Consider the following 12,731-nt stretch of genomic DNA (forward strand, 5'->3'; position numbering starts at 1 on the left):
TAAGACAGAGAGAGACAGAGCATGAACGGGGGAGGGTCAGAGAGAGGGAGACACAGAATCTGAAACAGGCTCCAGGCTCTGAACTGTCAGCACAGAGCCCGACGCGGGGCTCGAACTCACGGACCACGAGATCATGACTTGAGCCAAAGTCGGCCGTTTGACTGAGCCACCCAGGCGCCCCAAGATAAACTTTCTATAATAAAAATACATTACTTTGTAGTCCAAGTTTTAATCGTAATTTATAAGCTTAGTGAAAGGGGAAAATGTTCATGTTATAATGTTAAAAATAATTTTCAACAGTATATTCATAAGCCCCTATGTTAAAATTATAGTATCTGTTTAAAAAGATATACCAAAATGTGATAGTGATTAATTATAAAGAGATGGAATTATGGATGATTTTTTTCTTTTATATGCTTATTTTTCCCCAAATTTTCTTTTTTTTTAATTTTTTTTTAAACGCTTATTTATTATTGAGAGAGACAGACAGACCATGAGCAGGGGAGGGGCAGAGAGAGGGAGACACAGAATCTGAAGCAGGCTCCAGGCTCTGAGCTGTCAGCACAGAGCCCAACAATGGGCTCAAACTCACAAACCGCGAGATCATGACCTGACCCGAAGTTGGACGCTTAACCGACTGAGCCACCCAGGGGTCCCTTTCCCCAAGTTTTCTATCATGAACATATTTTGCTTTGTTTTTTAATTTTATTAAATTTTTTTTTAATATTTATTTTTGAGAAAGAGAGAGAGAGCATACAAGTGGTGGAGGGGCAGAGAGAGAGGGAAATAGAGAATCCGAAGCAGGATCTATGCTGACAGCAGAGAGTCAAAAGCAGGGCTCAAACTCATGAACTGTGAGATAATAACCTGAGCTGAAGTCAGATGCTTAACTGACCAAGCCACCCAGGTGCCCAAGAACATATTCCACTTTATAATCAGAATAAATAAATGTAACTTCATTTAAAAAAAAAAAAAAAGTGGGGCGCCTGGGTGGCGCAGTCGGTTAAGCGTCCGACTTCAGCCAGGTCACGATCTCGCAGTCCGGGAGTTCGAGCCCCGCGTCAGGCTCTGGGCTGATGGCTCAGAGCCTGGAGCCTGTTTCCGATTCTGTGTCTCCCTCTCTCTCTGCTCCTCCCCCGTTCATGCTCTGTCTCTCTCTGTCCCAAAAATAAAAACAAACGTTGAAAAAAAAAATTAAAAAAAATAAAAAATAAAAAATAAAAAGCAATGGAGTTAAAGATAGGAATTAACCATATGGAAAAATTCTGAAGAATGGAGTTGAGCTGATAAAGATTTTTTCTACTTGGAACTTAAGAGTCTGTAACCAGGGGCACCTGGGTGGCTCAGATGGTTAAGTGTCCAACACTTGGTTTCAGCTCAGGTTGTGATCTCACAATTTGTGGGACTGAGCCCCATGTTGGGCTGTGTGCTGACAACAGCAGCACAGGGTGTGCTTGGGATTCTCTCTGTGGCCCTCACCTATGCTCTCATGAGTGCACGCTCTTTTCTGTCAAAATAAATAAACCTGGAGGAAAAAAAAAAAAAAAAAAAGAGAATCTGTAACCAAAGAGAAACTACTGGGCAATAGATGGGGATAAACTTTAAGTCCTGCTTGTCATCCCGAGGTAGCATCCCTGAACTGACTGCCTGGAACAAGGCAGTGTACCAGAGACAGTATTATCTACAGGAAACCAGTTTACAATTGAGGGGATGTTTGTATTTTAGACACAATGTTACTCTGAAGCATTCAGACAATTAGACAACAAACACTCTCCTTTTATTCTTTTATCTCCTTAATTTCCAAAGGGTACTGCTTCTCAAACCTCCTTTCCAAAAGGAGAGGGACACACACATGAGTCCTTGGGCATGCTTGCCTTATTTTGCTGCATTTAGAAGTGTGGCATAAGCGTGGGCAAGCTCACTCTGCATCTCTGCAGAGCTCCTCTACAACTGGAACAAGATCAGAAGTGACAAAAATTTGACTTATTATCTGGAGGAGCAAACAACCAAAAGGGCCTAAGCCTTCAACCTTGAAATTGTATTTTTGGGACCAGGCATGATTTCTGGTTTTGAGAAGGGTTTTATGTATAAGGATAAGAATGAATTTTGATGAACGGCAGTTTACTATTAATGACACAGGAGGTAAGTGGGCTACTAAGTAGTTGTTTAGCAATTTTGGGCACGCTAAGATTCTTCCAGGAATTAGAATAATTGTGTGGCTTATAGTCCTAATCAGTGCTCTTGAAGAATGTGATATATGTTGTGCCACTAAGAGACAACATTTAAAGAAAACAAAGAAGTCCAGCTGTATGCAGATATTTATTAGCTGAGGTAAAACCATAACCTAGGAACAGACTGAGATCCACAAAGATGTATACAAAGTTCATTCCACTACAGGATATTTATTATAGGTTCTGTAGAACTATATAAATAACTGCTTCTAAATTATACTGCAGAAAAATAAAGAACTAATATAAAATATAACTGAGCCAAGGGAAAGAGAGGAAAGAATTAGGATGAAAAAATTTAAGGGCCGGCCAGGCACTTCATATGCTCCTTGGACTGCTAAGAAATGGGTGGCCATGCATGCCCATTCTGAGAAAAAGTAATAAATACAGGACCAGCAGCTTTTCCAAAGTTAACTGCCAGCTGATAGTTTAATTTGAAAAAACCTCAGAGAAGCCCCCACACCAAGTACTATGGCAGTGGTAGGCCAGCTGATAAAACTTTTCAATTACCCAACCGATAAACCATATAAATGCTTCATTTTCATTCTCATCACACAGCGGGGGTTGGGGGGGATGCTAACGTCACATTTCTTAAAACCACAATAAAACAACATAATAAATATACATTGTCTGTAGAATGACATGAAATGTTAATAATCCTTTCACATCTCCCAGTGCAAAAGGATTTTCCCCCCCAAAACCTGCATACACTTTAATTTTTTACCTCTTTTATAGCATTACAGATGCTACAGCAAAAGTAATGTTTCTCTTATAGCTTAGAAAACATAATGCGAGAAAGTAATTACACACAAGCTATAGTTTATAGACGTACAGGAATCAAAACATATGGGCAGGGAGATGCTACAGAATTACAGCAGTTAAACTAAGCCCAGCAGAGCACATTTTAACAAACGTATTTAGAAAAGAGAAGATCAAAAACAAGTTAAATCTTTTGCTTTTAGCTAATCTATTTAAGTCATAACGTGATGATGCTAAAGTGTCAAATAAAATCCTTAACATCTCTGTAAGACCAACAACAGGATACCAATGCAGAAAACCAAGACTCTTTCAAATTCTTAATAACAAAGTGGTTGCTGAATTTTAACATCATCAATTATTAAATCTGAGTGTACTGACCAATGTGCTACAAATATACTGCATGTTGAGTTTGAATGTCTCCCTGTGCAGGGTGACATTTCAGGCTATACTATGTGGAGGGGGGTTGAAATGGACCCTACTGAACCTGCAGTGACACAAAACTATCATGAAGCGACCTGAGAGTAGGGAAGAGAGTACAAATGTAAGGTATATAACATTTCAAAACTTAAGATAATTATGAATGAGAGTAAGAGTTCAATAGAACCTTGGGGAAAAAAATCTAACTTAAAAGAAACAACAGAGGCTTTCTCACATATGTATGCACACGATACAAACATAAAGATGTTTACTGCAGCAGCATTTCTGCTGCTATTGATAAACAACCCAAATGCTATTAATAAAGGGCTAGTTAAGTAAATAATAATTACATGAGAAAATTCTATGTAGCAGTTTAAAAAAATAATGAAGGAGAAAGTGACATGGTCAAACTTTCTAAAATCTAAATGAAAAGGGCAAGTTTGCATAAATATATACAAACATATATATACACACACATATATACATATATACTACACACACTCATCCCTGCTATTGTAAATATAACTTGAATATACACTATATATATGCATAGAAAGTAGACTAGGATAGACACTGAACCACTATACTGTTAAAAATAGTTGCCTATGGAATAAAGGCAGACACCATGTTTCTGTACTACTAAAAAATGTTTTCATGTATTACTTGTATAACTTTTTTTTTAATGTTTATTTTTGAGAGAGAGAGAGAGAGAGAGAGAGAGAGAGAAAGAGAGTGAGAGAGCACGAGTAGGGGAGGAACAGAGAGAGAGGGAGACACGGAATCGGAAGCAGGCTCCAGGCTCTGAGCGGTCAGCACAGAGCCCGACACAGGACTCAAACCCACAAACCATGAGATCATGACCTGAGCCAAAGTCAGATGCTTAACCGACTGAGGCACCCAGGTGTCGCTACTTGTATAACTCTTAAGTGAGAAAATGAAATAGAAATCTGCAAAGCAAGGGGCGCCTGGGTGGCTCAGTCAGCTGAGCATCCCAACTTCAGCTCATGATTTCATGGTTTGTAAGATCGAGCCCTACACTGGGCTCTCTGCTATCAGCGCAGAGACCACACTGGGTTTGAAGGCCATATGGTTTTCGTTGTAAGTAGTCAACTCTGCTGTTTAAATGCAAAATCAGCCATAGAGAATATGCAAACAAACGAGCATGAATGAGTTCCTATAAAAACAGGTGGCAGGCCAGATTTGGCCCATTTGCGGACCTCCACTTCATACAAATAGTATCATTCTTTACCTATCTTTCTACAACTTGCCTTTTATCAGCCCAAATTATGTTTCTGAGATTAACCTACGCTGCTATATATAGTAAATTCCCTTAATCCAAACAGTGCTACTCCCAACATTCTTGTATGTGGTTCCTCTCTGGCACATGTGAAACAATTTCCTGAGGGCATATAATACCTGCTGGGTTGTAGGCTATGGGCATTTTCAGCTTCATCAGATATTGCTCAGTTGCTCTCTAAATAGGATACACCAAATTTTTTCATACATTCTTGTTATCATCAACTTTTGAGATTTCTGTGCCTACTTGAAAGAAGTGAAATAGTATCACGTTATCATGTCACTGGTATATCTTAATAGTAGCAAGATAAATAAGGTTTTCAAATATTAGTTGGCTACTTAGCTTTCATCTTTTGTGAGTTCCCTAGCCATAGTTCCCTGTCTTTTTTCTTTTTTTTATTTTTTTATTTTTTATTTTTTAATTTTTTTTTCAACGTTTATTTATTTTGGGGACAGAGAGAGACAGAGCATGAACGGGGGAGGGTCAGAGAGAGAGGGAGACACAGAATCGGAAACAGGCTCCAGGCTCTGAGCCATCAGCCCAGAGCCTGACGCGGGGCTCGAACTCACGGACCGCGAGATCGTGACCTGGCTGAAGTCGGACGCCCAACCGACTGCGCCACCCAGGCGCCCCATTCCCTGTCTTTTTTCATTCTGATATGTAGTTTCTTATTTATGGACACATTTATTTATAGACACTGACCTTTGCTGCCTGTGTGCATTGCATACCCATGCTTTTCACATGCTTTTGAGGTCTTCATACACATAAGGTTTTTTTTTTAATGTGTATTTATTTATCTTGAGGGAGAGAAAGAGAGTGGTACGTGTGTGCAAGTGGGGAGAGGGGGAAAGAGAGAGGGAGAAAGAATCCCAAGCAGGCTCCACACCTGACACGAGGCTTGATCTCACAAACCATTAGATCATGACTTGAGCAAAAATCAAGAGCCAGATGCTTAACTGTCTGAGCCACCCAGGCACCCCTATGTACTTAAGGTTTAAATTTTCACATAAATTTACTAATCCTCTTCTTTGTGGTCTGTACTTGTTAAGCCTTGTTTAAGAACACATTCCTTACCCCAAAGTCATAAAGATAGTCTCATTTATTTCTTCAAAATGTTTTAGTTTCATTTTTGGACTTTTATGTATTTAGATTCTACCTTATATAAAACAAATTCCATCTGAATTTTTAAAAATATGGATAATCAATTTTTCCTGCATCATTTGCTGACATGTCCATTTCCCCCTTTAATCTGAATACCGCCCCTATTACAGCATAAGACACAGAACTATGTGTATCCATCTATGTCTGTTGTGGACTCTATTTTGTTCCCTTGACCTGTCCTTCTGTTTGTTGACAAAACACTGTCTTAATTACTTGCAGGAGTCCACCTCCCTCTTAGGAACTTCAAAAATGCCTTGGTATTTCTTCCTATTCCTTAAAATTTCATTTTGTTGAGTTCAAACATTTTTTGTGTGATTTTTCTGAAATTTCACTGAATTTTACAAATAGATGTCAAAGGGGATTGTAACTTCTTAAAGGTGGTTTTAAGAAGGTGTTTGGAAGACAGATTCAAATGATAATGCTTGAGTAGTAGATTTAGGGTTCTCATTTCAATGCCTTCTTGTGGGTTTTTTGTTTTGTTTTGTTTTGCTGCTGTAAATTATTTCCTTGTAGTAGGTAAAACATTTAAGACAAAGTAGCTGATTTCAGCCCCCATAAGTCATTGGGATCTATTATTCAGAGCTGGTATGGTAGTAAAAAGAGCTCGTAACTTTCCATTCCTGACACTGCTTGCCACAGGGGCTTAACTTTCTTTATTATCTTTAGCTCCTACTTCTCTCTCAATTAGTTTCCCAAACTGTCATTTCATAGCACATTTTCCTATATGTTATTAATAGTTGTGTCTGGGAAAGGAAGTTACAAATTCAAACAAAATTTTAAAGTCCTGCATAGTAAATCTTTCACTTGGGAGTTCTATAATGTACTTTAGCATTTCAAAGACTCTTACTAGAATCACAGCAAAAAAAAAAAAAAAAAAAAAGTCTAATTTTGTTTTGTTTTCTTTTGTTTGCTTTTTAAAAAATTTTTTAAAATGTTTTATTATTTTTTTTTTTTGACAGGGAGAGACAGAGCATGAGCAGGAGAGAGGCAGAGAGAGAGCGAGACACAGAATCCGAAGCAGGCTCCAGGCTCCGAGCTGTCCATACAGAACCTGACCCAGGGCTCAAACCCACAAACCGCAAGATCATGACCTGAGCCAAAGTCAGACACTTAACCAATTGAGCCACCCAGGAGCCCCTGTCTAATTTTGTTTTAACTCACCTTTTCACGGACTTTTTTGTGCATGAGTATTTATTTCTCGTAAACTGCTTAATATCCTACATAAGAATATTCCATGGGATATCAATTTGGTAAATGGTGTATTTAAACTAATAAGGAAAAGATAAGAAGGAGCCAAATATTTCTGACTTCAACAAAGCTCAATCAGCAATAAGCAAAATTTTTAAACACCAACATCAAAAACTCATCAAAAAGCATCCAGCAAGCCACTTAGAGATGCTTAAGCAGTATTTTTAGCTTGAGGTCTTAGTGTTGGCCTCTTCTTTTAACTTGATAAGAGTAATGCTTTCCTTCCTTCAGCACTGAAATGAAAGGCAGACATCCAGATTTATTCACTTCTCACTGGGAAAGCTATAGGAGTGTTTGGCCTTATAAAAATACAAACAAAAGAAACACATCTCATCCTTGCTGGCGTTCAGCCCATCATTCTTGCTACTGAATGAGTGGCCTGAGGAGAACCAACAAACATACCAAAATGAAGTGACTTTTGTTTATATTCTCTACTTTCTGCTGTATTTTTTTTTAATTTTTTTTTAATGTTTATTTATTTTTGAGAGAGAGAGAGACAGAGCATGAATGGGGGAGGGTCAGAGAGAGAGGGAGACAAGAATCCGAAGCAGGCTCCAGGCTCTGAGCTGTCAGCACAGAGCCCGACGCGGGGCTCGAACTCTCGGACCATGAGATCATGACCTGAGCCGAAGTCGGACGCTCAACCGACTGAGCCACCCAGGAGCCCCCCTTTCTGCTCTATTGATGCAGCAGGTATTCTGCCCGACACTGCAGGCCTGGTGGGGTAGTCCTGCTCGTCTGACAATGGCAGGAAAAGAACAGGTCACTGCCAGTCTCAGCAGACCTCTGGACAGAAAACAATGGCCTTTCCTGGAAAAACATCTCTCCTTTCTTATTACTTCTTATTGTACTTGTAACAAACATAGTCAATAACAGTTATGGGTGAGCTTTCCAGAGTCAGATTCTTCCCAATTTGCAAGGGAAAAATAGTGGCATTTTCCCTTCTCTCTTTGAACTACAACTGTCATTTATTCAACAAACATTTACTTATTAAGTGCTTATCATGGACCGGGCACTGTACTAAATACTTAAGCTTACCAGGACTAGTAGCATAGTCCTTGAGAATCTGAGTCTTTTCCGAATATCCTGATGAGTACCACAAGCATTTTCTGAAGCAGAAATTAGGAAGACTAGATCCCTGAGATTGGGAGTGTAAATCCAAAACAATGGGTGCTCTGTGCTCAGACTTTTTCTTATTTTCTATGGTACCCTGAGCCCAGATTAGGGCCTCTCAACAAATACCTATTGGCTACTGAATGAGCAAGAAACTGGAACCACCTAGAATAATAATTCTGCAATGTGTGAACCTTTTCTCTTATGCCCAGCACTAGTTCGTCTAGCTTTTCACAATGCTCCCTTACAGAGTGACCCATTCCATCTTTGACCAGCTGTTAGGAAATCCTTCTCACATTGTGCAGAAATAACCCCCCTCAACTTCTACCCATGGAGGCACATTCTGCCCTCTGGGACTCTATGGAACACAGAACAGTTCCCTCCACTGCTACTTTTTAATTTGCAAATTTCAAGTCTACTGAAAAAGTTGAAGGAACAGTACAATTAACCCCACATATCTTTCATCTTTTCACCAATTACTATTTTCCCATATTTACTGTTTTACCTCTTGTTCATTTCTTTCTTCTCATAAATCACTTGAAATTTATTTTGTAAACATAAGACTACACCACCTCTATTACTTTCTTGTACATCTATTAAGAATAAGGACATTCTCCCACAAAACAGCATTCCTATTATATACCTAAGTTTTATTAATAAAATATTATCTAAAGTAAAATTCATATTTAAATTTTTCTAATTATTCCCAAAGTGTTTATAAAAATCTGGATTTTAAAATTACAATTTAAAGAAAAATTCAGTCTTTTTTAATCTATATATTTTTTTTTAGCCTTTTAGTATTTTTCATTACATGATCTGGTTTTACCAGGATTACTAGCCTGTAAGTGATATCTATGTGTATTGCTAATGCACCATGTGGAGGCACATACTCTCAGGATGTCTCACTAGTAATGATATAAGTTGACTGCCTGATTAAGAATGAGATCCCTAGATCTATTCTTTGAAAAGGTACATTTCCCCTTTGTAACTGGAAGCTTAAAATAATTTTAAGGCAGTGTAAATGTATGTCCCTCCAACTATTTTTTACCCAACTTTTAGGAGCCACTGATAATCCTTGCCTGAATCAACTATTACACTAAGAATTATAAAATGATGATTTTCTGATTCTATGATCTTTCCTGCATGGTTTTTTAAAAATCCAATGTGTTAGAATCCATTATCATTTAAAAATTTTTTGATACCCCAATTGTCCCAGATTTGGCCAGTGGGAGGCTCCTGAAACCGCCTCCTATGCTTTTTTTAAAAATACATTTTCCTCATCTTTTTAACTTTATTTATTTTGAGAGAGAGAGAGAGAGACAGAGGGAGGGAGGGAGAGTACACGAATGGGGGAGGAGCAGAGAGAGAAGAAAAGAGAGAATCCCAAGTAGGCTCCACACTGTCAGCACAGAGCCTGACATGGGGCTCAAACTAACAAATCTCGAGATCATGACCTGAGCTGAAATCAAGAATCAGTTACTTAACAAACTGAACCACCCCTAGGCACCCTGTAAGGCCTTTTGACATGACCCATTAGCTGAACATTTCCTCTTCCCATCACACCATGAGTCCAGGCTCACCTGTACTTCTCCCTCCCCAGACCTGGTATCAGCCATTCCTCCAAGGATACCTGGTTCCTGGTAGTGGGGACAGGCATTTAGGAGGAACAAGTCTGCTAGTGTCTTCTACATACCAGCCAGTTGCTCAGAGGTGCTCAAAGTCAGTTACTTCTGTCCCATATACCTCCCCTAACTTGCACACCTAGGCTAAATTCACCAAACTCCTTACACAAGTCTTCTTGTGACTTAACTTTGATTTCTACCCTACTCTTCTCTTTCATATTCCCTGTCCCAACTCAGCTGCTTTCTTCAATGCTGGTGGTACCCAACCTGCCTATACATCAGAATCACTGACGGATTTCTTTACTAGACAGATTCCCAGGATCCACTCATTCCATATTTACTGAATAGGAATCTCTGGAGTAGAGTATGGGACTCTGTTTTTGATTTTAAGTTCCTCAAGTGATATCGATATAGACAGTCACTGCATACTTCACTTTTTCAAGGCCTTGTGGATCCAAAATTGGATATAGTGTCATAAACTATGGTCTAGAGCTATGACTTTTCTTATATTGGACATTATAATTCTTTCAGTACAATTAAATCAATGCTGACATTTTTGAGTGAGGTGTAGGCAATGACATAAAATTATTGACTTATGACAAATTTATGAAGAACTAAATCTTCAAGACTTTTTTTCCAAACATAGTTATAACCCCGTTATCTCCTTATGTTCCATTGGTCTTTCACACCTAAGTGTAAGGATTTATATTTGTTCCAATTAAAACTTACATGGTTTGATTTAGTCAAATGTTCAGTATGCCAAGAGTCTTACGGATCCTGATTTTATCAGACGAAGTGTTTTTTGTTTTTTTTTTACCATTCCAACTTCATGCCATTCACAGTTAAACATGCTGTCAAAGTCTTCTCTCTTACATTGCCTTTTTCTATGATTTTTTAAGTATTAAAAAAAAAACCAGTCTTACAGACTTTTCTACAATTGTGGTGGTGGTTATATAACTGTATGTATTTGTCAACACTCCTAGAATCATACACCAAGAAGAGTGAACTTTTACATATGTGAATTATACCTGGAAAAAAAAATCAGCCTTATATTCCAAATACTCTGTTGTATTTTCCTCCTAGATTAGGTCTCACTAACCTGTTCTGACTGACCATCTCTGAAAGATGGAAGAGCAACTAATGGAGTTTTCATAGATTTTGTATTTTTATTCATTTGAGGTCAGTGCATTCTGGGTTTGATACCTTGAAAAAGCATCAGTATTTGGTTTATCAGAACAGTCAACCCAGTAAACGCATTATTACCATATTATCAGTTCCCACAACACAAAATGCAAAGAAAAAGTGATGTACTGTGGAATAAGGTAAAAATGGTATTAAAGAAATTATAATCCTTCACAGAACTAGGCTAAAGGGAAAAAAAAAATTGAACACAGGCCTGTCATTCTGGTGTAGGAGTAGAAGGTACAGAATTTTCTACCTATAAGTTTGACAAGGATTTTTAAGAATACTCTTCAGTGCTGGTGAAGGTCTTGTTTGAAATACACTCTCAGTGTGAGTGAGGGGCTTAGTGAAACAGGCTTCCCGCCCTTTGAAACTATGTAACAGGAACTTAAAGAATTCAACTGGAATACATATATACTGACAAAAACTAGAAGAACTGCACAAGTTTTTTAGCAGTAACCAGCCATCTGTAGCTAATGGAAGACAAGCTGTTTTGTTTTGCTTTGTTTTTTAATACTTTGTATTTAAAAAAATTTTTTTAATATTTCTACAGTGAGCCCATGTTAGTTTTATAATTAGGAAAAAAGAAATGCACACTTATAAAAATATCGGTCAAAGAAAACCACCAAAGGAAGGAAATAGAGATAAAATAATTTTTTTTTATAAAGATTTACCTGTCACTGATAGGAATACTCAAAATTAAGTATGTCTTTCAGGTATAATCAATAATTTCATAAAGAATTTTTGTTCATGAAATATAAAGAATATGTTCAGGGAATAAAAAGAAATGTTTCCCTTGTGAAGCTTCTCTGAATGCCACAGATTCAAATATACAAGAACTCTATAAGGAATACTTGTACTACCTCCAAATATTTTCCAAATGAGAAGTGTTATACAGAATTATTAAATAGTATAAACTCATACCTTGAAGAACGATGCTCTGGTTTATTTCGTTCGTTGCAATCTGTAAAGAAAGAAGACAGTTACATGTCAAAATGCTCTTCAGAAGCCCTGGAAAAAAAGTTCTTAAATACCAGCTGCTACACCATTAGATTTCACAAAGCACTGTTCAAAGGTTGCTGTGTCTTCCCCTGTATAAGGCTCTTCATCAGAGTTGAGAGGATCTTACAGAAGAGGTACAAAGGATACAAAGACAGGCATGTAAAATTTTTATGGTTGGTTAAAATCATCTACTTGGAAAGTATATCATTACATGTATTATTTCATTTCCAAAGATCTTTGCTGTGAAAGAAAAAAAAACCCAAAACAAAGATCTTTGCTGTTTTAAACACTTTGCTAAAACCCAAACAAATTTAGCTAAGGAAAGAAAGTAAGGAAACTGAAAAGCCACAGATTACTCAGCTCAAAAAAATCATTCCATGAATCATGGTTGGCAAAAGCTTCCAACAGGATGGGGAGGGGAAAAAAAATGAGCAGTCAGCTACAGCAACATCTGCAAACATACTGAGACCCATACAGCCTCATTCTTAACTCTCTATTGCCCAAAACTGTTCAGAAATTGGATTTCAAGGTCTCACTGATAATTAGGTCTAATGTGCTATAGAGGGCAGTGACTCTCAACTAGGGGCAATTTCACTCCTCCTCCCCCACGGGACACTTGACAATGCCTGGAGACATTTTTGGTTGTCACAACTGAGTAAGAGGGAGCTACTGGTATCTAGTGGATAGAGAAACCAAGGATGC

At 38.0% G+C, this 12,731-nt stretch overlaps 1 protein-coding gene across 1 annotated transcript in view; it reads left to right on the forward strand.

Moving 5' to 3' along the window:
* The first annotated feature begins 2,099 nt into the window (after window positions 1-2,099).
* PRSS48 (serine protease 48) overlaps window positions 2,100-12,731 on the forward strand; it is a 70,040-nt gene continuing 59,408 nt past the window's right edge. Inside the window, 1 exon segment of the mRNA XM_047092288.1 lies at window positions 2,100-2,142. Within this exon segment, the coding sequence (XP_046948244.1) occupies window positions 2,100-2,142 (43 nt within the window).

Source organism: Lynx rufus, unplaced genomic scaffold (assembly GCF_022079265.1).
Source record: "Lynx rufus isolate CCGP_SWC_20201006 ecotype Redwood Valley unplaced genomic scaffold, mLynRuf1.p SCAF_3, whole genome shotgun sequence".
Taxonomy (NCBI): domain Eukaryota; kingdom Metazoa; phylum Chordata; class Mammalia; order Carnivora; family Felidae; genus Lynx; species Lynx rufus.